The sequence below is a fragment of the Pleurodeles waltl genome, chromosome 12 (assembly GCF_031143425.1).
Source record: "Pleurodeles waltl isolate 20211129_DDA chromosome 12, aPleWal1.hap1.20221129, whole genome shotgun sequence".
Lineage (NCBI taxonomy): Eukaryota > Metazoa > Chordata > Amphibia > Caudata > Salamandridae > Pleurodeles > Pleurodeles waltl.
This window is the reverse complement of record NC_090451.1, coordinates 704,366,578-704,393,419: the sequence shown is the minus strand read 5'-3', so window position 1 is coordinate 704,393,419 and position 26,842 is coordinate 704,366,578. Positions and strand designations below refer to the sequence as shown.

General features: G+C 50.6%; 1 protein-coding gene across 3 annotated transcripts in view; it reads left to right on the top strand.

Annotated features, from left to right (window-relative positions):
- LRCH4 (leucine rich repeats and calponin homology domain containing 4) overlaps nt 1-26,842 on the top strand; it is a 153,260-nt gene that overhangs the window by 58,274 nt on the left and 68,144 nt on the right. For all 3 annotated transcript variants that reach the window (XM_069215653.1, XM_069215654.1, XM_069215652.1), the window contains exons 2-3: nt 17,783-17,927; nt 22,715-22,841. In XM_069215653.1, the coding sequence (XP_069071754.1) occupies nt 17,783-17,927; nt 22,715-22,841 (272 nt within the window). The remainder of the gene's footprint in view (nt 1-17,782; nt 17,928-22,714; nt 22,842-26,842) is intronic.

Below are 26,842 nucleotides of genomic sequence, written 5' to 3'. Positions count from 1 at the left end.
AAAACACTTTTTCCTCCATGCACTTTCCAAAGGGAAAAACGGCTGAATAGAATTCCACCATAATTGGCAGAAAACTAGATCTTTACTCAGAAAGCATTATTTTTTGTGATTTACTGTAATTCTGTTCATAATTCGAGAAATTATGATTCAAAATTGATAAATATCTATTTTAGTGGACTCCTGCAGGTAACCCCCCCCCCCCCCCACACAAAAAAAATGTGTATTTTGATCGGTTGGGCCTGCGGAGCTCCCGAGAGACAGAACAATCTGATTGGTTACCGTAATATAAAGAAAGATGTTGCAGCAACTTCCTGTGTGACAGGGCGCCTCCAGTGCCGTGCGGGTAAGCCGCCTCTGCTTACCACCTGCTCGCCCCCACCTACGGTGACCACCTGTATGGCTGCAGTGTCACAGGGGAGAACCACCTGCTCTGGTTTCACAAACAAGAGCAGTTCCTCGATCCAAGTATTGTCTGGCTGTGGCCTCCAGACTCTGGTTTCATCGCATCCCCAATGGGGAGCGCATCTTGGGAGCAGTACAAAGGTGGACAAACCAGTTTTCAAAGCCAAAACAGAGAGAAAAGCAAAGTGACGCTTTCTGTGCTAGTTTGAGCACCGGCTGATCAAAGCAAGTGGAGTCTGTACACATGGGGCATGGGTAAACTAGAGCAGTGCAACCCAACGAGTACAAAGCGGGCCCTGGAGGGACAGGGGCGCAGCAGGTGCCATGGAAGTGGTGTGCTGCACGTAAAGCAGGCAGCAGTGAGTGTTTTGGAGCTGTCCTGTGGGCCTGCTCTCCCCCTTGCTGGGCATTATTTCAAGTGGTCCCCAGGTTGTCTCCACTGCATCTTCTGTGAAGGTTTCGGCAGTGCTTGATTTGAGCTAGTGGTTTCCGGTGCTCTGCCCCAGCACTAAATTGTCAACACCAGCACTTATGACAGTCTGCCACATGGTGGCACTGTTTGTTTACATTAGAGATGAGCACAGTAACAGTTGTTTGTTAATACAGTATTCATTTAAATGGCTAATATCTGCTGCCCGAGTCATTCCTGTAGCTTTGGGGACCTGGCATAGTCTGCATTATGACACTTGTCGGAGTGCGATCGTTGTCTTGGTGCTGTCATTGACGGGTCTGTCAGGTGCAGTGGGTGCTGCAAGCTCCAGTGGTCCGCTGATTAGTGCACTGACACATCATTTTTGACAAATTAAGCCCTGCCTTTAAGGAACCAGTTACTATGGCTTTCACATTCTACATTTGTGCCCAGGAATCAAACTGATAATGCTTCTGTTGGATTTGTTTTAATGTTGTCATTCTCTGTCGACAGGTGGTTTGGTAATATCAATCTTCGGCTACCTTCGAAACTCTGCCTAGTTGAAATCAGTCAAGAACATGGAGCTAAATCCAAAGTATGTGTCATTTGTCCATTTGACAGCTATAGTTGACCTAGTTCTTTCCTCCAAGGTTGTCAGTGGATAACTTGCACCTCTGTCCATTTACAAAAATAAGGTGACTTGTGCCTCCGTCCATTGAGAGACAAATGTGACCTCTGCACCTTTGTGCTGTTGTAGGTAATGTGACTTATGCCTCTGTCCATTTGTGTGCCACGCCTGACACTGTGTTGGACAGTGGGTGCTGTATGTATCTGAAAAAGACTTCTAGTTGCAGAATCCTTACCTTAGAATTTTCCCCAGGTGTCATTCTGGTTCTGGATATCGAGCAGCACCCCTGTGCGCCATTAGGTGGCATTGGTCAAGATTCTGTCTGTCATTGACATAATTGTCGCGGGGTATGATGTCGCGGGTCGTATATAGGTGCCACCCTGGGGACCTGACGTCAATTCTTTTCTTTCCATGCCACCCTATGCACAGATCCAAAGAGAGCTACCCTTAAAGTCGCTTTTTGGTTGGCCTTTCAACTTTGTGTTGAAGTTGTTTAACTTCTTGGTGCGCCGAGGATATCGTCTCGTAAGACCGGCCTCAAGCCCTATGACTCCTGTCACCCCATGATGTTGGTGAAGGATCTGCACCTTTGATGCCTATGGTGTTTGGAGCTTGACCATGGCCTGAAGTCATTCTCCAAATGCTGGGCCATGAACCGAACGGCTTTGAGAGAATGGTCCCTAAAGCTACTCGTGACCCGGCATCTGGCTGTGCATCGCAGTAGGTCAAGAGGAAGGTCCCAAGACCGCTTGCTGAGCCATCACCACTTGTCCCATTCCAAACCGTTGGGTCATTTCGGTAAGCACAAAAAGAAGTAGAAGAAGCACAAGCGCTCTTCGACTTCACCCCATTGGTCGGACGACGCAGGAGAAGGAGTGTCCTCACTCTAGGCCTCCGTCTTCTGAGCCGGCTCTGCACCTCCCCGAGTTTCCAGGAGCCGAAGCTACCCCTGCCCAATTGAAGCAATTTTACAGGGCCATGTGCCTCATCGTTGGACAGTCCTACCCTGTCAAAGAGTCTTCGGGCCCCTTTAAGTTCTGCCCGGCGACTTTGGCCTCTGCTCCAAGGGGCATCCAGGGATCTTCTGGATCTTAACCTGCGTCGCTCGTACCACTGCCACCTTCCCCAACAACAGTTCCGGCGTCTATTCTCATGACCTCGCCTAGGCCCACGGGCGGCATTCATCCTATACTCATTGCAAACTCTGACACAGAGCTGGAGCTGCACCACTCGACGCGATTCCGACTTTGGCGGGGGCTTGATCGGATCTTGACCTTTTTTCTTATGTGTATGTGTTCAGTGAGAGTATGGCGGGGTCCCTGGGCCCTTTAGAATACCAGCTTGAAGATCTTATGGACTGGGCTCAGGAACAGGGTGAGTCCAGCGGTCTGGATACTTCCCCTGATGCACCTATGCTTCCCCCCCCCCTTTTGTGGCTACGGAGGAGGGGTCATCCTACTCCTTCGAGCTGCCTAGGTCTTGGGCTTCGAGCTGCCTACGTCTTGGGCTTCGAGCTGCCTTCGTGGCTGTCTGGTTTCACCTTCTGACTGAGGTGCTTCAGACACCACTGATGCCCTGCTGGGGACTTGGTCTAAACCCAGCACCGGGGCTCCTGTCAAAATGACAATAGCCCGCCACCATAGGCCTGCACCTAACGGCCCAGCTTTCCTGATCAAACTCCTGCTCCAGAGAGCTTGCTCACCCAAGCCTGTACATCCCATGGTGCCTTGGGAAGAAGTTGTTTGCTTCCTCCAGCCTGGCATTGTGGTCCCTGAACACCACGTGCTTTTGGGCTGCTACACCCATACTTTATGGGGCACGGTTGCGCAAGTGCTTCCACAGGTCCTGGAGGAGGCCCGGCCCATTTTTTCCTGAGCTGTTACTGATGGGAGAGACGCAGTGAAGTTCACAATCAGATGTGGACTAGATACGAAAGACTCTCTAGGCAGATCGTTTGTTTCGATGGTGGCCTTAAGGCACCGTGCCTGGTTAAGGACATCTGGCTTTTCCGGGGATGCCCAATCCACTCTGACACACATGACCTTTGATGGCACCTTTCTCTTTGGAGACAAAGCGGACTCTGCGCTCGAGCACTTTGAGGAGTCCCAGGATGCCACTCGGTCCCTTGGCCTTGCAGCTGCTGGTCGCCCCCCTCAGTCTGCCTTTCGCGGCTATGGAAGGGGCACCCGGCCACATCCGTTCCCCGCCAGCCACAATGGTGCACAAGCTGCCCAGGCTCTGCCTGGCCGGGACGTGAGATCCAGAGTCTGTGTGGATCAAGAAGCCAGCGGTCCAACCAGTCCACCCACCCCTCCAGCAGCAACCTCCAACACGTCCTAGTCTGGCACTTCCACACCTGGACCAGCCTGAAGGTTTCACCATCACCTGCCCTGCTGGCACACCATCATGTCAGACAGGTGGGTTTTGATAATAGTCTGAAGGGACTACTCCCTCCCCTTCAAGTCTACCCCTCTATCCATGCCACCATCCTACGATCGGATGACGGAGGATCACCTGGCACTTCTCCGCAAGGACGTTACGGCTCTCTTGGCAAAGGGAGCCATAAGGAGGGTCCTTGTGCCAGAAGTAGGTCGTGTTTGTTATTCCCACCACTTTCTCTGGTGCCTAAAAAGGACAAGGGCATCCGCCCTAGCCTAGGCTTCTGGTCCCTCAATCTCATCCTCAGGAAAGAGAAGTTGAAAATGCTCACTCTGGCTCAGGTTCTATCTGCCCTGGACCAAGCAGAATCGATGGTAGTGTTGAACTTCCAGGACCCATATCTCCATATTCCTGTCCTGCCTCAGCCCATAGACGTTTCTTGCAGTTTGTGGTAGGTCACGAGCATTTTGAATATACTGTGCTGTCCTTTTGGCTTTAACAGCACCCCTCTGGTGTTTCTCCAAAGTGATGGTGGTGGTCGCAGCTCCTCTGCGCAGGCTGGGGTTTTAGATAGTGGAGGGCCAAACCAAGAAGACATGACCCACACATACGGTGACAAACGGGCACAAAGGAAATTAGAGCAACACTGAAACTAACCAATGGTAAACTGCGGGCGGGCTGTAGGCCCAATGTATGTAAACATGTCTTGTAGAGACAGTGAATGTTTTATCAATGTAAAACTTCAAAAGTGCAGGTACTATTTCTGTGACAGTGCCAGCTCCGTTAAAGCATTGGATATAACAAACGCAGAAGGATTGACAGTGAGACATAGTTAAAGAAGGACTAGAGCCTGCCAGCATGCCAAAGGAGAATAAACCCTAAACTCGTGCACCCCGTGACCAAAGACAGGACGGTGGCCCTGGCCAGCCAGTGAGTACAAGCAGAGAGAGGCAGACCTCGAAAGGAGAGGACGCAGAGTCCCAGTGATGCAGCATGGTCCTCACACCGGAGGTACCTTTGTTATACACTGGATGTGCAGTGACGAACAGCACCGTTTGTGGGCGCCTGAAAAACAAATCACAGACTTTACCAGCCCACAGGACGAATGAAAACGGAAAGAGGCTGAAAAGCTGCCAGTTCCACTGAGTTGTGTCAAGAGAAGGATCTCAGAACTGGGGACAGTGCAAGACACGTAATAGCTCGAAGCACAGGGTCCTGAGCCTCATCTGCAGTGTACAGCGTGGGGCCCTCAGCCTCTGCTTTCTTCCTCCTCTTGAGACATGGCACTGGTGTGACATCTCTCATTCGCAGCCGTTCATGAAGGGTGCAGCTCTGCAGCACGTGCACATAGTGGTTATGTTATGAGGATTTATAGAGCGCATGGCTACCCAAAGGGCTCCCAGCGTCTTGGTTCTGGGGTTCCACAATGCCTAGAAGAGGTGGTGCTCTGTAGCAGGGTACCCGGGCTCGTACGCTTCAGTGAACCATGAGTGGAGGCTTACAGACCAGGCTCTGCCCGGGGTTCATCCTTCAGTAGGTCTGTGTAGGTTGGACGGGGTCCGTGGGGCCAGGAAGGGTCGGCCCTGGGAGAAGGGGGGGGGGGGGGGCGAGTAAAGCACACCTGTCGGCCCTCCCCTGACCGGAATAGAGTTAAAATCATGTTAAATGACCCCTCAGGCAGGGCAGGGTGGCACCGCATGTGCCCAGGCTCTGCATTTGCTGAGTCTCAAACTGTGAAGGAGAGGGTGAGCTGGGATCCAGGGGCTCTGAGACCTCAACTGCAGGAGGAGGAGGGCCTGGTATCCACCGACTCTCTCACCCAGGGCTGGGGAGCCAGAGAGACACACTCAACAAGACACACCCACAAATGGACACACACAGACACACACAATACGGACACACACAGACACACACAATACGGACACACAGACTGACACACACCACACACGGACACCCACACAGACCCACACACAGCTTCCGCAGAAACTGTTTACCAAAAGATAACAAACACTGCCCTTTAGCAATCCTTCATTTGACATCTGGATTGTATTGAAAATAGAAGCCCACCCCGTGCGGATTGTACTGAGGTTGGGCCTTGTGTCATGTGCTTGGAACAGTGTGGTGTCTCTGAGTCCCCCTTCCCCTGTGCCCCACCAGGGCCTGGATGTCCTGTGCTGTCTCTTCTCAGGCCCACCCCCAGGGGGTGTCTCTCAGGTATCGGACTGCTCTTGAATCATTAATATTCAGCAGAGCCCTGCTGGCCACCAACATGCAGCCCCCCCTCTCCGGTACAGATGGCGTGTGCACCAGCCCACCGTGTGACAGAGTACGCACCTGATAAGGAAGGCACTCACCCATGCCCATGAGGGCAGGTCACTCCGCTCTGTACCCACACACTCATACATATCTCCTCTAAAGAAGATATTCTTCTGTACCCAGTGCCCTCATCATGTCACTCAGTCCCCTGCCCTCACCGTGCACAGCTAATTACTCCACATATTACATCACTGGCGAGATCTAGTATGTCATCTTTGATGTTATCACCAGCATTAGCAGTCAAATTCTTGATGAGAAAACTGCATGGCAAGGGTGCGAGTTAAAGTTACCTTAGAGCGTGCATTATAGTTACTTAAGAGAACTCTAACTGTTATATTTTTATAGTTTTGGGCAAGTAAATTCAGAACCTAAAGTAACATCCCACTAACATTTGTTTTTTTCAGTGAATATATATATATATATATATATTTGTTGCCATACAGAACAAACACAATTGCACTAACGCTGTATTCATACAATATCAGAGTATTGTCAGACAGTACACCACCAGTTCTGTCCCCGTCCACTCCCTCCCACCAGCCTCATGTCAGCAATATCTCTCAATATCTACAGAAAGTTTAATACACCAGCGGGTATAAGTGGAGGCTTTCACAAATGCAGTTTATTACAGCAAAGCCAGCTATACTGACTTCCCTAATGCTGGCTAAAAGCAGAAACACTTGCTTTCTGTATGTCATGCATATAGGAAATAAGGACTTGAAGGTGTCCATTAGCGTTACGAGTGTAGGTTTTAGGTGAAGTATAGTCCCTTAAGCAGTCCAGTGGAAGCGCCCCCTGCAAGTCGGTCTGATAAACCCAATGCCTATAGAATGAGGAGGGAGAGCTCCTGAGGGGCCGATTAAAGACCACTTTATTTAAACTTTAAAGAATTGGGGCCATATGTACGAAAGCTTTTTCCCATAGGCACAGAATGGGTAAAATCCTTTGATACATCTGGCCCTTGGTTACAATAGGTCAGGGGCTGACGACTGTCAAGCCACACCTAAAAAGTGCAGTTATTCCTGGCCATGGAGCAGCTGCCGCCGAAAGGGGTCTGATCCTCATCCTCGGAGGGTTCACTGGGCCACTGTCCTGAGGCTATAGACAGTGGTGGGGGCATCCCTGGCAACCCCGCAGAGCCGCTCAGAAGACAAGAGAAGGAACTAAGACACCAACCTCGATTCTTTAGAGCTGTGAGTTGTAGTTTACGTGTCACCACTATAAATAATGGTTTTAGCACCAGTGTGCTGAACCTGGTGGTGATGAGGCTAACGAGAAGGTCGCAGCATCCCTTCGTTCTGGCCTAGGAGTCACTCTTTCTTTCTGTCCCCCTTTGGTTAATTTGTGCCAGTGTTTTCAGCGCTCAGCACCAGAACATAATTACGGGATACGACCACATGGTGGCACTGTATGTGTGTATCTTTAAGCAACATTCATTAGTTAAGCATTAAACAGTTTAATATACGCTATAAAATGATAAAACTGTAGTTAAACCTGATGTGCGTTGTGCGAGCTGCAGTGAAGCAGTGTGTAATACCTTGGGCACTTGCCCCCCAACCCTCCCTGGAGTGCGCCTTTCCTCGTGGACGCGCTGCCTCTTGGCACACGCCGTGCAGATCATCCAAGGATCCCCGTCGAGGAGTAGAAATGATTTCCGCCTCTTTTCTCGTTTGTTGTCTTTGCGGGCCTTTCTGAGCAGGTCCTTCATCCAGTCAACCACATCCCTGAGGCGCGCCCCCAGGCGCTATAAATGGAAGAGCGCCATTACCGGTTATTCTTGGCCCTCAGACGCCCAGAAGGTGATGGGAGAAAGGTCTGTAAATAGTCTAACCCGCCTGCAGTCGCTCAGGGTAGCACGCAGATCCATCATTGCTCACCCCTTGTGCCACGGCAGCCAGATGCTCGCCTTATAGACACCAGCACCGACCCTGCTTCTTGTGGGAAAACTCCATCTCGACCGGCCAGGCGCGACTCCTGTAGGTGACACAAGCAACCCCGGATCGGGGTACGCCTGGTTACACCTCCTCAGTGAGATATGCAGCTTGGATCCTTAGCACAGCCAGCAAGGGACCGGTTTTGGGGGATGCCTTTAGACAACACTAATTTGCTAATTTCTGGTTCCTGTCTGAGGTTACCTAATGAATCCCCCCCAAAAAGTCAGTTAACTAGATTGTATCCTTGGGTGTGATTACCCTTGATTTGTATTTGTTCAAACGTTGCACCCATCACTCTTTCATATTCCAGGCTGGGCACTCAGTGCACCGCTGGATGCTTACAGGAGGTCAGTCCCTCCCTCACTGGGTGCACGGGACTCTGCGGATACATGGGCAGTGAGTGCATGTCAGACCTGTGGAGGGTCGGCGGAGGTCTGAGGAGGTGATCCCTGTGACCTGTGACGTGGGTACCACATGACAGACCTATGGTGGAGGAATGCCGGAGGTGACGTTCTTGGGGTGTGCAGGCCTGGAAACGTGATGCCAGATTATTCCTAGAACGGGCACCAGTTAGGAAGTGAGGTTCTGGGGATCTGCTGGCCAGTGAGGGTGTTTACACATGCCAGACCGTTCAGAGCTGTGGAGGGGGGTTCTGGGAGCATGGAGGCCTTGGAGAGTTGGTGGCACACATGCCAAGCCGATGGAAGAGGCGGGGGAACGGTGGAGGTGAGGGTAGGCACACATACCCGACTGATGGAAGAGGCGGAGTGGTGGTGGTGAGGGTCTCTGAGGGCGGGTGAGGGTCTCTGAGGGCAGCCACAGAGGCCAGCTGGTTCGAGGGGTTGCACAAGTGATGCCTGCTTCCAGTTCACGTTCACTTCTAGTATCTGGATAGGTTCTGAGGAGGTTCACAATCCACACACTGGTGTGTTTCCAGCCGAAGTCTCCGTTGCATCCTTGTTGTAACTGTCTCAGGTGCCTGAACCGCAGCATCAAACACGGGGCTCTGCATCTCGTCCACTCCCAGCTGCTGTGCGGCATCGTGTGATCTGAGACGCAGCAGTTTATAGTGTCCCATAGCCCTGCAGAAACGCCTGTCCCTTGGTCCCCTGAAGGGCCTCTTGCCATTGTCCTCTGCCCTGTGACTGCGGACCTGGGTCTGTGCGTGTGAAAGCCTCTTGGTTGTGAGTACTAAGCCAGGAAATACTTTCTATTCAAGACTTTAGTTGCGGCCACAGCCTGTAAAAGCCATTAGCAGGCTAAAACTCCGGGAGCTGCAGCCCTTCTGCGTGCTGCCCAGCTCTCTGCCCTGGCCGAAACTGTTTCCTCTTCCCTGGCTCAGAGCTGTTCACCCTTGCTCCCTGGTCGAAGCAGCCTCTCTTCCCTGGCTCTCAGCCAAGCCTTCTGCCGAGGCTCAAAGCAGCCCCTTAGCCCTTGGGAAAAACAGACCCTGCCTTCCGGCCTAAAGCAGCCACCCCCTCTGCCCTGGCTGAAAGCACCCCCCTCTGCCCTGGCTGAAAGCACCCCCCTCTCCCCTGGCTGAAACCAGCCCCCCCTCTGCCCTGGCTGAAACCAGCCCCCCCTCTGCCCTGGCTGAAACCAGCCCCCCCTCTGCCCTGGCTGAAACCAGCCCCCCCTCTGCCCTGGCTGAAACCAGCCCCCCCTCTGCCCTGGCTGAAACCAGCCCCCCCTCTGCCCTGGCAGAAACCAGCCCCCCTCTGCCCTGGCAGAAACCAGCCCCCCTCTGCCCTGGCAGAAACCAGCCCCCCTCTGCCCTGGCTGAAACTGCCTCCAGTTTCCTGGCTGAAAGCAGCATCTCTCTCCTGGCTGAAACTAGGCCCTCTTCCTAGGATTAAAGCAGCCCCTCTGCCCTGGCTGAAAGCCGCCCCTCTGCCCTGGCTGAAAGCCGCCCCTCTGCCCTGGCTGAAAGCCGCCCCTCTGCCCTGGCTGAAAGCCGCCCCTCTGCCCTGGCTGAAACTAACCCCACTTCCCTGGCTGAAACTAACCCCACTTCCCTGGCTGAAACTAACCCCACTTCCCTGGCTGAAACTAACCCGACTTCCCTGGCTGAAACTAGCCCCTCTTCCCTAGCTGAAACTAGCCCCTCTTCCCTAGCTGAAACTAGCCCCTCTTCCCTAGCTGAAACTAGCCCCACTTCCCTGGCTGAAACTAGCCCCACTTCCCTGGCTGAAACTAGCCCCTCTTCCCTAGCTGAAACTAGCCCCTCTTCCCTAGCTGAAACTAGCCCCACTTCCCTGGCTGAAACTAGCCCCTCTTCCCTAGCTGAAACTAGCCCCACTTCCCTGGCTGAAACTAACCCCACTTCCCTGGCTGAAACTAACCCCACTTCCCTGGCTGAAACTAACCCCACTTCCCTGGCTGAAACTAACCCCACTTCCCTGGCTGAAACTAACCCCACTTCCCTGGCTGAAACTAACCCCACTTCCCTGGCTGAAACTAACCCCACTTCCCTGGCTGAAACTAACCCCACTTCCCTAGCTGAAACTGCCTCCTGTACTCTGGCTGAAACTAGCCCCTCTTCCCTGGCGGAAAGCAGCCCCCCCTTTCCAGGCTAACTCTAGCTTCCCAACCCTGTCTGAAACTAACCCCTCTGCACTGGATGAAACAAGCTCCTCTCCCCTGGAAAAATAGCCTCTCAGCTGTGGTTGAAACTATCACCCTTCCCTGGCTGAAACTGGCAACTCTGCCCTGGCAGAAAGCAGCCCTCTGCCCTGGCTGGCAGTCACCTCTAGGTCCTGGCTGGCATCAGCCCCTCTGCCTGGGATGGCCAGCTCCCCAGTAGCTCCTCGCAGGACACTGGTGGACAGGGACACATTGCAGGCGCAGATACATGAGATCATGTTTTTTGGGAGGTGGGACACAGAGTCACGTAGCACTTTTTGGAGTTTAATTCGAACCCCCGCCCCCCAGAGTAGACCATCTTACAATATAGAGCTCGGGTGGAGTTTGATCTTATTCAGTGTGATGTCTTTTCACCCTGGACTTGAGGTCCGATCCCTTTACTACCTTCGGTAATACGCCTCGACCGCTGCTATTGCAACTTTTGAGAGACAAGTTTAGAAAATGAACAACTGTGGGGTCCAGCTAGCATGACAGCCTTACTCTTAGGAAGACTGATGGTAAATATCGGCGTCCATCCCTCACACTGCTCACTCCCACCTGCTGCCTCCGGCTCTGGTGCAGCTCATGGAGCCCAGATGCTTGAGATCTAATCTCACCTGTGACACTTCACCTACCTACGTGGCACACGAACACTGTGTGCCGAAGCCGGGCGGGCTCATAACGCAGCGAGTTTCCCAGGCAGGCCAGGCCCTTCGCCTCGTCATCAGGATCCCTGCCTTCCCAGTTGTAGTCTCTTGGCCTAGGTGGGTTTGGAGAACCAGGAGACACTGTGTTTTAATTCCGGCCTCCCATTTGGCAAAAGAGTGTTCTCTTAAGCAATCTTTTTTTTAAATCATTTCTTTTTGCAAGAATGTGGGTTTTTAGAATGAATCTAAAAGCTGGTTATAAGTGTGTGGTTAAAATGTACTGAATAGTATATGGAGGGAGGCGCGAAGTGCCCAGCCAGTCTCACGGTATATTCAACAAAATGCAACATGGTGATAAGTGTATAATCTTTGCAGAAAGCAGCATTCTTGGTTCAACTTAATTATTTGATCCTCAGCAGGGCACACACTCCCTGTACCTCTGTCCACTGAGCTGCCAATATGTCAGCAATTTGTAACGGGCCTAATGAAAGAAATAGGACAGGCCGAAGTAAGGCATTCATTAACGCATTCAGGGCTGTGTATCTGCAAGTGCCTTGATTTACATCTCAATAGCAGGCCCTGTTCCTGAAGCTGTATTGTGCATGTGCTGCAGCTCCTGCCTCACAAGGTTAAAAGTGGGGCATCCAGCGTCCTGCAGTGCCTCTCTGTGGGTAGCGAGACAGACCGACGACTGTAGGGCAAACCTGCTAAATATGGAACCGTGAACTTGGAAATCCTAGCTCTACCTTGGGTGAGGTTAGCCCCTGTGTCATGGCCGAAAAGAGATCCACACTGGCTGAAACTAGCCTCCGTACCCTGACTGAAAACAGCTCCTGTGCATTCCTTGAGTACAGCTCCTCTGCCCTGACTCAGGCTAACCCCTGTGTCTAGGCTGAAAACGGCTCTACCCTGTCTGAAAACAGCTCCTGTGCAATCTTAGAAAACAGCTCTCCTACCTTGGCTGAGGCTAGTCCCTGTTCCTGGCTGAAACTAGCCTCTGTATCCTGAATGAAAATAGATTCTCTACCCTGGCGGAGGCTAGCCCCCGTCACCCTGGCTGAAAACATATGGCCCTGGCTGAAACTAGCCTCTGTGCCCTAGCTGAAACTAGCCTCTGTGGCCTGGCTGAAACTGGCCTCTGTGGCCTGGCTGAAACTGGCCTCTGTGGCCTGGCTGAAACTGGCCTCTGTGGCCTGGCTGAAACTGGCCTCTGTGCCCTGGCTGAAACTGGCCTCTGTGCCCTGGCTGAAACTGGCCTCTGTGCCCTGGCTGAAACTGGCCTCTGTGCCCTGGCTGAAACTGGCCTCTGTGCCCTGGCTGAAACTGGCCTCTGTGCCCTGGCTGAAACTGGCCTCTGTGCCCTGGCTGAAACTGGCCTCTGTGCCCTGGCTGAAACTGGCCTCTGTGCCCTGGCTGAAACTAGCCTCTGTGTCCTGGCTGAAACTAGCCTCTGTGTCCTGAATGAAAATAGCTTCTCTACCCTGGCGGAGGCTAGCCCCCGTCACCCTGGCTGAAAACATTTGTGCCCTGGCTGAAACTGGCCTCTGTGCCCTGGCTGAAACTGGCCTCTGTGCCCTGGCTGAAACTGGCCTCTGTGCCCTGGCTGAAACTGGCCTCTGTGCCCTGGCTGAAACTGGCCTCTGTGCCCTGGCTGAAACTGGCCTCTGTGCCCTGGCTGAAACTGGCCTCTGTGCCCTAGCTGAAACTAGCCTCTGTGCCCTAGCTGAAACTAGCCTCTGTGCCCTGGCTGAAAACAGCTCCTGTGCCCCAGCTGAAACTAGCCTCTGTGTGAGGGTTGAAAACAACTCCTCTATGCTGGCTGATCCTAGGCCCCGTGTCCTACCTCAGCAGGCGGTGAAGGGTGGCCCAGGCACGTATTGTCTGTTGCACCCTCAGCAGGTGGTGAAGGGTGGCCCAGGCACATATTGTCTGTTGCACCCCCAGCATTTGGTGAAGGGTGACTCTGGCATTTATTGTTCAAAGCAGCCTGGGCAGATTTTGTTGAGAGCAACCCTGGCATGAATAGCTGAGAGCACTCAGGGCATATTGCTAAAAGTAATCTAGACGTGTAATGCCAAGTGTGCCCCACACGTGTACCACGGTGGTTTTGGCATGCATTGTTGATGGCAGCCCATGGCATGAGTTTCCGAGGGTGTGGCCTATTGAATTTATTGCCTCTGGTAGCCAAGGAGCACAGCCATATGTTGTAGACGGCAGCCTATGGCACATGTAGCCAAAGGTAATTGATGGCACATGTTGCTAAGTGTGGTCTGTGGCACTGGTAGCCAAGAGCAGCCCACCATATTTGTTTCCAAGGGCGACCCATGGCACCTTTTATCAAGAAAGGCCTATGTCACATGCTTTCAGGAGTGGCTCATGGCGTGTGCTGTTGGGGATCAGGGGCCATGCAAGTTAACGAGTGTGGCAATGGCATGAGTTGCCGATGTCACCCATGGGCGGGCCGGAGCACGTATTGGCAGGGTGGCTCAAGGCGCGTATTGAATTGGTTGCTGTAAGGTTTGTATAGTTGGGGTGGCTCAGGGCAATGTTTGTCAGTGCTGGCCTCGGTTATGTGGCGTCAGTGGTGGGCCTGGGACGGATATTGTCACAGATGGCTCCTGGGTACGCATCGTTTGACCCTGGGAATACAAGTTGTCATGGGTGGCTCAGGAACTTGGATGGCCCTCAGGCTGGTGTTGTATTGGCTGCCTCCGGTGCACATGTTGTAGAGGGACGATCTAAGGGCCCGGGGATATCTACGTCAGGGTGGCCCTGTGGCGTATATTGCTCGGGGTGGCCCGGGGCATTGCATATAGTATATGGTGACTGTGGCATGTGCTGTCTAGGCCAGCTCTGGGCCTGTCCTGCCGAGAGGCACATCTCAGAGATGGTTTATTCGAGCCGTCCACATTCTTGGAATGATCTCCGGTCCGGGGGGACCCTCGGAATGCCCCTGGCCTTCCCAGCAGAGGCCCGCCGGCTTGTTTACTGTCGCACAACTTGGCTTACACTAGCCCTCCGCAGAGCACCATCTGTCGAGGGCCAACCCTGCCATCTCTATCCCCTGGTACCGGGCGCCGACGCCTCTCCAAGCACGTGCGTCCTGGCGCAGCCCCGCGCCCCTGCACTGGGAAGGATTGTTATCATTCCTGATGCATTCCTACGTCTTCCGGTGGCCGGTAAGGACAGGGCGGCTGCCCTCAAGGAAGTACTGACGTGTTAGGGACGTTTTTTCTGAGCTACGTGGAACACCTACGAATCAACACAAGTCCAGCGGTTTGCAATGGGCCACAGACTTTTGTTGCCAGCAGACACCCACAGTTCATCATTTGTTTATCTCTGCAGTGTTACAAGTCCACAGTCCTGTCGTGGGTTTCCGGTTCACAGACCATCTGCAGGGCCCTTCAGTCGGTGTGGCCTAATCGTGCGACACGGCGTTGTTTTCACCAGTGCACATTTGAGTGTGACAAGCCCCGCCGTGTGTAGTGTCAGAAAGTGAGAAAGATGGCTGTGAACGAGCGAAGGCGGGGTGCAGGCGGTCGAAGGTGTGTGTGAGGGCCAGTGAGAGGAGTTTGTGTGTGAAAGGGTGAATGAGTGTTACAGACCCGGGGTATGGCCGCAGGGCTCAGACAATAAACCACCCATCGCCAACCGAACAGACAGCGAAAAGCTAAAAAGATGTGCCTCATGCCGATGGCCAACGCAGAACTTTAATTTAATCCAACACTGCAGGTCCTTACTAGGGGCATAGTACCACTGCTTCTTGACACCTCACAGTGAAAATAGGATGATATCAACAAAGTCCATCCCTGCAGGTTTCTTCACCTTCCCTTCCTTTAACCTACTTCTGCTCAGGACCGTAAAGTTTTAAACAAAATATCTCCGATAGAACAACAAAGTGAAGTAACCAGCTAAGTGACTGAACCATTTGTGTGTAGCGCTTGAATGTGTAAGCCTACTGAAAACCATATATTGCACCCCTATTTTTAACACTTCTTCGTCCTTCACACTTCTAAGCGCTGCGTCCCATTACACAATACTTGCACCTCAATGGTCATTGAATTACATGACATGAACACACTTTCCATATAGGATCAAAACAAAGACAATGTGTGTCCAAACACACAGCTCTATGGCGTAGCATGCTACTTAAGTAAGCAAGCTCTGCAGCGTCTCACATCAGGGTAGAAAGTGCTATATAAATGTTCTGATACACTACAATATCTCACTAAACTTCCCTCTGGTGTAAACTCTAGTGTCAGTGTTTGAAATTAAAGGCCCCATTGTGGATGGTAACTGGGTGACATATACATCGTTTGTTCTGGGGCGGAGATTCGAGTAGGATTGAGGATTTGAAGAAATGGCTTTTAACTCCAGGCCTGTATCCGAGGCTGGTGGGATGCACAGCTCATTTGCACCTTCCTTGTAGGTTGATAAATCTGTGATATATGTCAAAGTGATTCACAAGTCCATGCTCCTGGCCTTAAGAATCAGTGCAGACAACTGTATGTTCCTGTTCACCATTTGTACATCCCGTATGGACTTAAGAGTGTCAACATGTACATGGGTTATTCCTTGGAAAAAGATTGAACTTCTGGTTGAGTGTAGGGAGGCCTTAGCCATGGGTTGACTGGCAACAATATTTCTGGTAAGCCTTCTACTTTGGTTGACTTTGTCGGAGGAGTGCCCTTTGCGTAATGTGTAATCCCATCAGATTATTCCTTATCTAGGCTTTGTTTAACTCCCAGTGCTTGAAACCTTGTTTTACACACTTGAAGCCCTCTAGAAACTCGTGAAGTACTCCAGAACTTCCCCACAGTAGCTTTCTTTTTGGGTCTGGATTTGCTGTAGCTGCCCTATCCAGGAAAGGTGATGGTGATTGTGACTAGCAGGCGCCTTCCTACCGGAGTGGGCATCTGACACTACCAAAGGCCACATTCAGCTGTGTTGGCAGACAAAAGTACAGCTTGCGGTGTCTGAACATAAGCATGCCGCAAGGCAAAACGGCGAAAACAAATATTAGGTGTGCACAGCATACCTGCGGCGGTATTGGCAGGACTCTGACAATACTTGGAAAAGTTTTATATTTTTATGTAACAGATGGCACACTCCTATTGGGCAGATGGTGGATGCGCCTTCTAGGGGTACAGATGTCTCCGTCGCCACTAACGCCTGAAATAGACACTTGCTGTGATCCACATTGTTGAGACGTGGGATGCACCCCTAAGGCTTAGTCTCCCCGATGTGCTCATAACTGCAGGCATCTTCAGCACACCTAGACACAGAAGACCTCGGCACTTTGAAGGAGCTTTACCATGGCATAAGATGATGGAAAATAGCCAGGCTGATAACATAACCTCTGGTAGTCCTCATCAAATGCAGGTTTTTTGGGGGGCCTTGTGCGGTCTACTATGATGCACATTGCATCCGGTGCTTTTACCACCAAAGTAAGACCCTCCATAAACATAGAATGTATCACTGTTTCGCTGTACAAAGGAGGTATTGTGAGAGTACCTACACGCAGGGTGTATTAATACTCAGGGCAGAACAAAGGCCTCCAGAGACCTCATTTACAATAAGTATTTGTACCAACAGTACTCGGCTCAGGTACTCCTTCTCTCGCATGCACACTCATGAAGTCTCAGGTCTTCCATACTATTTGTTGGATCCCACTGACCTCTTGAGTAGATTTGTGCAGTACGTAGATGGATTCTCCAGCTTGCGGTCTTCTGTAACTCCAGAAGTCCATTTGAATGTCTCTCGTCTTCTGGGTTGGACCTGAAACATGTTCTAACACATGTACTCTTTGTATGTCACACAGGACATGCTGAAGAATCCTACAAAAGGGCCCCCACCATAAGCTATGTTTTGGTGTATGTTGGGGGGGAGGGGTTTACTATTCTGGAGAGTGACCATTTTCAGAAGCTTCAGAAGAAAAACACGGTAAGGCTCAGTGGGGGGAAGTTGTTGTTACAGGTGGGTAGCGTCAGTCTTCGGTGAACAGTCTAGACTCTACAGTACCACACCATCTTGGAAAAGACACAAAGGGCCTGATTTAGATATTGGCGGATGGGTTACTTCGTTGCAACGGTTACCAATATCTTGTCTGCTGAAATCTAAACCCCATTATATCCTATGGGATTTAGATTTCAACTGATGGGATATCTGCCACCGTTGTGGCGAAGTAACCCGTCCGCTAATCTCTAAATGAGGCCCAAAGCCTTAAGCGTTTCCTTCACCACAAGAGGTTTCCACAGGAAATCCCTGCTGGCAGTCAGATCTGGCGGACGTCCATTGGAACTGATGACTTGTTTACCACGTGTTAAAATAGACCCATGTTTATTCACAGTATGTGGTGGCTGCTTAGGATGTACATGCAGGCCACAGCTTCTGAATCAGAATTCATGAGTGCTTAAAATATCCCCTGCTTCTATTTCCTTCTCAGACCTGTCCAAGAACCGCTTCCCTGAGGTCCCGGAGGACGCCTGCCAGCTGATATCACTGGAGAGCCTGAGCCTGTACCACAACTGTCTGCGGAGCATCCCTCCGGCCATTGTCAACCTGCAGGCGCTCACGCACCTCAATATAAGGTAAGCACATGCGGGCTCTTCAGTAGAGGCCTTGGGTTTAATTTGTAGTTTATCAGGATCTGGAATGTACCTATGGTTGTTTGGGTACTTTGTGCAGAAGATAGACCTTGGTGTGCAGAAAACAGAGGCCTCACATTTTGCATCATTTTTCTTTTCCTTCTACCTGACCTAACCTCTGCTTTGCAGTTCTCTTAGTACATTTACAAGTCTTCACAAGATGTGTGGCTCGCCAAATGTTGGTGTAACAAAAAACCCACCAACACCTGGATTGCATGTGGGACTAGACCTCCCAGAGGCCTATTCTCAGCCTGAGATCTGTGTACGTCATTCAGGTGATAGGTGATTCAGTCACTCTGACTGTGATTTTAGACACTGCACCATCTTTTTGTCTAGTCCCGCCATTTTGGATTATGTCACTGTCATCATCTGCCCACCACCTTAGCTATCTTCTGTAGCACAACTGTGAGTAGCGGCCATCGGTGGAGATGGGCTCGTCTGGGATACAAGGCCAGAATTCAGAGATTTAAGCTTTGACATGTGAAATTTATCTCTGTTTTCCTCCGTGTTTAATTTACTTTTTGACTTGAAGGGTATTCTAGGCCACCATTAGCCACTGGTGGATGGCAGATGGACAGCAGTGTTCCTTTGCCCTACAGTGCTGTGTGCATTCAATTAATGCCACTCTGTATACAGTTAGTCAGAGAATTGAGGCCCTGGGTTAGGGCCTGAAGGGGTAATTGTGGCACCGAGCGCAGGCTCTCTGTCCTATAAATATAGGGTATGCAAGTACGACTCGTTACCTACAACCTGACCTGTTTCCTAAAGCAGGCCTGGGGCAGATGGGACTAATACGGAGCCGTCCTACTTACTTCAACGCCACTTTTTCTTTCCTTAGTGGGACTGCCTCACCGATGGGGTTGAAAGTGACTGCAGAGGCTCTTGCTGGAAGTGCTAGTGTCCTTCTGGCCTTGAGGCGCTTCAGCCATTCGGTGGCCCGTCCCATTCTTATTACCCACAGTCCAGTATTGTTGTTGGTCTGCTCCCGAGGTGCTTGAGCACTTTTAGCAGCCCCCAGCGGGCCCTGTGCTCTTTCCGAGGAGCCCCTTACACAGGCCTTCCCAGAGCGCGAGGGAGGTGGCCCCGGCTGGTCTTCTGGAATCAGCAAACCATCTAAGTGGGTTTGTAAAAGGGCTGACGTGCAGGCCATTGCAGTGCTCGCTCTCTCCGTGACTCGGGGGACTCATCCCAGTATCACTCTGGAGCCCGGCATGCATCGGAGAGACTCCTCAGGTAACCGGTTTCTGCTGCTGGTCCAGGCCATACAAACCCATGTTTTGTGGCATGTGCTTCTGTAGGTCACATGCTCAGCCATCTCCTGCCACCCGGTGCCGGGCGTGGACTATGCAGGTTGTCTTTTCTTCATAGTAATGTTTTGGTTTCAAGGTAAGTTGTGAACCCTCCCCAGAACCCACAATGCACCAGGGCTCAGACTCTTTGTTTACTCCCCGCCTGGTTTGGACACACACCACTGAGTTCTGGGACCGTTGTGCAGCAGAACTGGTCATTCAGCATCGAAGTACAGAAATGACTCCCCACGACCCTGTTGAAGCAGACATCTAACTGAAAACCCTGGGAGGTCACACAAGAGTGACTCGTGGTGGGAGAGCACACCCTTTGCGTCCTGTCCATAATGCAACAGTAGGTTCTTTGATCAGACGAACAAAGGGTCTGTAACTGTTGTCTGCCATTGGACCACAGGAAATCGACCTGTGCAGCCTTTCATACAGGTGCACAAAGACTCTGAATCCAGGGGATAGGTGGTGCTCGAATGATAGAATCCAGCATCAAAATCCCTCCAAACCATACACCACGACCTGCATCAAAGACGTTGAGGAAACTGAGTTTGAGAACGGAGGGGACTGCCTCGATAGCTGTGTGGTTATGGGGTAATTTGTAGCCAATGCCAGCAGTAAATCTAAAAGATCTCTCAGATTGTGTACATAGGGTTCAGTATAGCTGAGCCAAGTAGTACAAGCATTTCTTGAAAATGGTTCCTCTTTTCCTGACAGCGAGGCCAGTCTTGCAGCTTCTGGGCTCCGTGGCCTTGTGCACAGAAAGGTTCCCCAGTGCTAGACTCCTGATGAGTCCTCTGAAGTGGTGGCTGAACCATGACAGCACTAAAAGTAATCTCTGACCCATGACCAAGCTTCCTACCTGAGAGGTTCTGTTCACCATAGCTTGGGAGCAGTTGGGGCTAAAAACATCAGACTGCCACCAGCCTTTCCAAACTGAACGGTTGTATCGTTTAACTGTGTTTATCGGAAAGCCATTTCTTTTCCAGCAATGGCCCTCAGATCTTCTGTCATAGAGGTAGAACTCAGGTTGTGGCCTGCCTGCGTCAACATTCATGCTACCTCACTCGCGGGAGGCCTTGGCTGCTTGGTTAAGCTGCCCTGGAGAGTCACGAGGACTTTCAGTGCCCGGCGGTCCTGTATTCAGCATCCTCATGGTTGTGGGTGCACCCGGCTTCAATAAGGATGCTACTGGGCAGCCTGTGCACCTTCAAGGTTACAGGAAAGTGCATGGCAAGGGGTAATCAATGGAACCCACCATATGTACTACACGTTGATTGCCTGCTGCCCCGTGAGGTATGAAGGCGACACACTGGGTCTGAGGAGGACATCTCCCTCTGTCTACTGCCTGCCCCTTCTACCTGCTGTGATGATAGAGACCTGACTCAGGTATGAGGTCAGGCTTCTGATTCCTAGTCACTGTCACTATTACCTGGACTCCCGGCGTAGGTGAAAGGTAAACCTTTCACAGGATTGCATAGCGCTGAGATGGTTCTCAGACCTCAGCCACCTGTTCTGTGGGAAATAATTCAGATCTTCACATCCAAACATCCATCTGTTCTAGTGTTACCAAGTAACCAGCTGTGGGCGGCTTCACAACCACTTTAAATAGAGTTCAGTATAATGTAACCAGAAACGAAGATCAAACCTGAGTTTGTTTGTATCTTTGGGACCAGCCATTAGTGGAGCGGGTTGCAAAGTGCACAAAATGTTGCTACAAGGTGGCGCCTAGAGGGACCTGAGAGCACTCTCCTCAAGACGAAAGGCAGTATTTGTGCATTCTTCAATAAACTGTCCATAGGTCTGGTTTGCAAAGAGGCAACATGGACCTCTGCATGCCTTCTCAGGGCACTCGAGGACCGGGCCTGTGCGTCAGGGAAATGTAGTCAGACTGAGTCTGTGGAAGACGTGAACTGTAAGAAAAAAATCCCTGTCATTATCCTTTCTTTTTCCCACCTGGGTCAGTGCATTGGCGCATAGGAGAGGCTTCTTAGCCTGTGCGTCAGGGGCTGTAGAAGTTTGAAAGATTGGATCCAGCTGTCCTCATTGGCATTTTAACTAAAGGGAATGGAACTGCATCCTAACAAGAAACAATTCTAATGAGGGCCCCACAATACAAAAACATTTAAAAAAAAATAATAAAAAAAAAAATAAGATACAGTACAAAGGCCAAACTTTTTCTCATCGTGTTAAGAATGGCTCAAGGTGCAAATGCAAGTGAGAAGATGTAATCGTAATGGTGTCCAAAGCATCAGCATCATGTGCTCCCCAGGTGCAGATCTTTACGGGGACGTCTTGTTGGTGGGTGATTGTGTTCAGTACACCTCCTCTCCTTGCGTAATCGATTCTTATTGAAAGTGGGCCCTGAGTACTTCCTCCTGGTGTGGTCATATAAAGTGTTCTTCGTTTCATTACCTTGGGAGACCTGCGTCTCGTGTCCTACACACAGGACCATGTGTTACTTACTGATTGAAGAGTGAGTCTGCATTCTCCCCCAGACTTTAAGCTGGCCCAGGGACCTACATACCTTCATGACCCTTTCTTGCAAGGCGCCCCCGGTGCAATGTTTTCACCATTAGAGATAAGTTTGGCAGCTCCCAAGAGTTCTACCCTTCCTCTCATTCTCACGACACTGAGCTTTGACTGGGCTCTGGTTGCTTCTGCGACTGCATCACGACTCTTTGCACTTCTCCAGTGGCAGGTGCCATCTGTACATGGATGGTTCATGGTCTGATAGACCAGGGGGTCACTGGAAGGGACTTGGGCCTGCCTATATAGGTGACCGTGACGTCACTACGGCGCGTACGGCGCCGACAATGACGCGCAGAAGTGAACAAAGCCACCTGACAGCACACAGGGGTGTTCGGCTTACAAAAAACTTCCGGATTTGGTCTGGTGCCTGCGAAATTCTAAGGTAAGGAACCTGCGTCTAGCTGTTGTCTCTACCGGATAATGCATTACCGAAGGTAAGTAACTTGTTATCTGTGCATACCTCTCTTCCTTTAGCATGTCCTTTCACGCATGCTGTAGCACTGAGTTGTTGCGCTGCCCTCGTCTTGGAAGCTAAAGGGATCAAGTGACTCCACTCTGCTGTAAAGCTTTTTTCGTAACATTTTATGTTTAATAAATATCTCCCATTGCACAGCTGGTAGAAAGTGTTGTCTGAGCCACACACTGCCTAAAGCATGGGAAACCCCAAAAAATAAAACTTCATATATGAATCTAAATACCACCACCTGTTATCTGCAGCGTGTATGTGTTTTGCAGTGTCTCCCTTGACATGAGATCTTTACAGGGATGAGGAAGCATGTTACCGTCTCATCAGATGCATGGCTGCAGGGTGCTTCGATGTCTGCAAGCTGTAGGGACCTGCCTGTGCTCTCAAAGCCTTTCCCAGCTCTGTAAGTCTAATTCTGCGCTTTTCTTCTTCCATAGTCGGAACCAACTCTCCGCCCTCCCTCCCTACATCTGCTCCTTGCCACTCAAGGTCCTCGTCGCCAGCAACAACAAGCTGACATCTTTGCCTGAGAACATTGGCACCCTGAGCCACCTCCGGCAGCTGGTGAGTGGCCGTGCTGATGGTACCCGCTTGTGACGGTGTGAGCTTGGGCAGATGTCAGACCTTCATGGACCCTGCCTTTGAGTCTCCTGGTCCTCCCTGCACCAGTATGGCCTAGGAAGCACTCTGGGTCCCTCAGGGTCTGATGTGCTGGTCTGGCTCCGTGTGTGTAGTCGTTCTCTCTAGTGGTGAGCTCCCCTCTTCTTGTCTGCTGGTAGGATGCTCTCTTACTCTGTGTGTTGTGGACAAGTGCAATGCTTGGGCTCCCTGTGTCTGTGCCTTTTGTGTAGTAGTAAACCGTGCGTGTAGTTGTTCTTTAGTGGTGGAATGCTCCCCTCCTCTGTGTGCTCTGGATCATTGTGTTGTTCTGGTGCCGTGTGTGTGTCACTGAGCCAGGATTGCTCCACATCTGTGTAGTTGTGGCCTTTGGTCGGTTTTGTGTGGCAGTGAGATACTCGGTTCACTGCGTCTCTGTGCCTCCAGCATTCAGTGACCTTGCCTGACCCCGCCTGAGTGTTAATTGTGTTAGCAAATCAGCAGTTTTTACGATTTAGATGTGGCACATCACCTCTCGTTGGTTTCTGCACACGATGGGGCTCAAACTATTGCCCCAGCACTGTATGTCCAGCATGCGGCCACGGAGAGGGCACATCTCATCTCTTCTTCTTCAGGTCAAAAACAAAAGCTTGGAAGACGTGGGAAGGACCAGGTGCCTTCTGCTGGGTCTGCGAAGGTTGACCCACACCAGGAATACAAGCTCGGACACTGGCGAGGAGATCTAGATTTCTGTTTCCAGATGTTTGGCCTCGGCATGGCTAATGCGCAAAAGGGACATGGCGCGACAGTGTGCCTAGGGCTCCCCATGCGGCTTGGCCGCTTTCTCCCCTTGCCAAAATTACTTCTGCTTGTGGTAGAAAAGATACATAGTTGCCCTTTGGGCAGTGTAGTTACAGATTGTAATTTGTATCCATGTTGGCTATCGTTTAGCATACCCTTGGCCTTGCTGTCTGCATAGGCACACGGGTCCCTTTAATATAAAATGCTGCTGGCTGCAATGTACTGATTGCCTTTCGCATTTATATGTTGCAATTTTTATTTCGAAGGAACTTTGATTCATATGATATTCTTTGATATCGTGTTGTGTGCTGCTCATACAAGTCCGATGAAATAGTTTCCAATCCGTGAAGCACTAGCCCAATTATATCAATTGAAAAATCATATATATATTTTTTAACTTTTTACTAGATGCAATCAACTGCTACTATTCACTGCACTGATACTTTAATATTTTATTCTGTTTTTAATGCGCTATGCTGATGTTTTGTGTGTGGTTTTAAGGATTCATAAATCAGAAATAAACTTATTTTGATTGGGAATTGGTTATTGTGTTCTAGTCAGATGCTCAGTTTTTTCTGTGTTCTCTGTGGGAGTGAGGTGCTCAGATTCTCCGCGTGACTGATTCGGCTGTACACCAGGGTGCCCTCACATGTGGGTAGTTGTGCTCTTTAGTAGTGGATGCTTTCTTTGTCTGTGTCTGTGGCAGTGAGATGCTTGGGTTAGGTGTGCCTCTGTGGTACGACCACCGTGAGATGCTATGTTACTCAGGGTAAGTGTATTTGTGCACGTGGTAGTCAGCTCCTCTGTCCTGTGGAGTAATGTTGCAGTTTCCTGGTGTGTGACTTCCTTGCCATTGTGCTGCCTTTCCCTGCTTTGTAATGGTGTGATACTGTGGTTTCTTGTGAGTGCGTCCTCTGTGGCAGTCAGCTGCTCTGTCCCATCTGCTGTGTGACTGTGTAATGTTGTAGTTTGTCGTGTGTCCTCTGTGGCAGCCAGTCCTCCCTCTCATTTGCGGTGTTGTGATGGTCTAGTTTCCAGTGTGTTTGCCCTCTTTGGCAGTGATCTGCTCTGTCTCATCTGCTGTAATGTAGCTTCCAGTGTGTCTCTTCTGTGGCAATCAGCTGTCTTTCCCTACTGTTGTGTAGTGGTGTGACACCTTTGTGTGTGTGAGAGAGACATTCCCCCTGTGGTAGTGAGCAGCCCTGTCCACTCTGCTGTGTAATGGAGTGATGCTCCGTTTCCATGTGTGTTTCTGTGTGACATTAACATGTTCTGGTCCCTTCTGTGTGTGATGCTTTTGAAAGACTTTCAGGTTCTCTGTGTTGTTTGTGAGAGCCAGGATGTCTGGTTTCCTGTGTCTGCTCTGAGGATGACACACCTGCCCCTTCATAGGAAATGCACACTGCCTTGATCTTTGCTTTCACAATTTGTCATAAAAACTGTTTGATTGAGCACCTTTGGATTCATTCCACAGTTCTCTCCCCCAATGCCCCCTTCTCCTAGCAGCAGGATCTTACTCTAACTATGTCTGACTGCCTAAGCCTCGGGGATTTCTGTTTCAGTCATCTGGAGGGCTTCTTATCAGCTGTTTCCAGGATAAACCCGTTAAGATGGGGCTTTTCTGAGTTTCCCAGAGTCCGCTTGTACCTCGGGGCAGGCTGTTGCTGGAGGCAGCCCATTGCAGATAATCACAACCGGTTTCTCTACTTCTTTTGCCTCAGATTTGTGAGGTGGGATGTCTGCTTTAGACATGTCAGACTCCTGCCACCATTACTTCAGTTTGACCCCCTGGTGTCTTCACACAGATGGCCCAAGGGGACTGGTGGCTTATCCAACTGTTGAATGCTGATTTTCCATTTTTATTAATATGGGCCCGATCTTTTGATGCAGAGGAAAATAGCAATTCAGCTAACCGGGGAACCAGTCCATTGGGAATTGCTCTGTTGCCAAATGCGCTCCTTCGGTGCCACAACCCGGGCAGAGCCTAGTTTGATAGTCCTTGGTTATTGCTGGTTTTTGGTCGAAGGTGGAACAAACAGTCCGTGCGTGCTCTGGGTCAGTTGTTACAATGGACAGATAGCCCCTGTTTCCCAGCCTCCTCCTGGTCTGGTTCACGTTTTGGGATCAACGATGGGCCAAGGAATGGAGAAAAGAGCTTCAGATGTTAGGACTTCTGTGCCTGTGCAAGTGGGTGTGTGTCCCACCAGGAGGAAGTTTATTAGTGCTTGTTGTGCAGCAGCTTCTGACCAACCCAAAGCCTGGTTCTTCTGCAAATGTGGAATCCGAACAGAGGGAAGGAGCAGGGGAGAGGAGGACTCTGAAACAGCCATTCCTTCAGGATGAAGGTTTGCCTAGGAAGGCCTTTAAAATTAATTCATTCTAAGATAAGTATCATCCTAGGTGTGTGACCACCTTCTCAAGCCAGCGTGGAATTGTATGTGTTTTCGGCTCAGCGTGCTCCCTCTGTGAGATGTAGGAGCTGTATCTGTCAAGGGTATCAAGGCTGTTGTCTTAATGACCTAAACATCCGGGCAGAGGACCTCTTTGGCCACCAAGGTAGCACACGTTTGGACTCCATGTCGGTTCTCAGTCCTGCGCAAGAGGTCCTGGTGTCTCCCATGTGCAGGGCACACCTTGACTCTTATTTTATCCTCTTCAAACTGGCGAAAGTGTCAAATAGCCTTCCCCTCATGTGGACGGACCATCAGACAGTAACTTTTTACTTAGCTTTTTTCTACAAATTGCACCTCTCTCCTCCAGGTAGGCAGCTGAGAGCGTTGAGTTCATGAAATAAACTCGACCCAGGCCAGGCTTGAGATTTGTTTAACCCTCTCTAATGTTGGAAACGCGTTAATATTTCCCTTGCTAAGCTTTGTCATCCTAGTACAATTAGCAAAACACCCTCCGGGCTCCTCCCGATTTAAATAAGGATCGGCTGACCGTGCGACAGGCAGAGCGATTATAGCGCCTTAGGTATTGTATTTAAAAAATATATATTTATCTATTTTTATTGACAAACTCAGTATCGACAGAAATTTATCCCATATCCAGAAAAAAAGGGAAAAACAACAAAAAGAGACAAAATACAAAGACATTTCTCAAGATCTGTGTTTTTCGTCTCTTTGGGGTCGGGGATACATGATCATTGGTTGCCTTGTTTCTCTTAG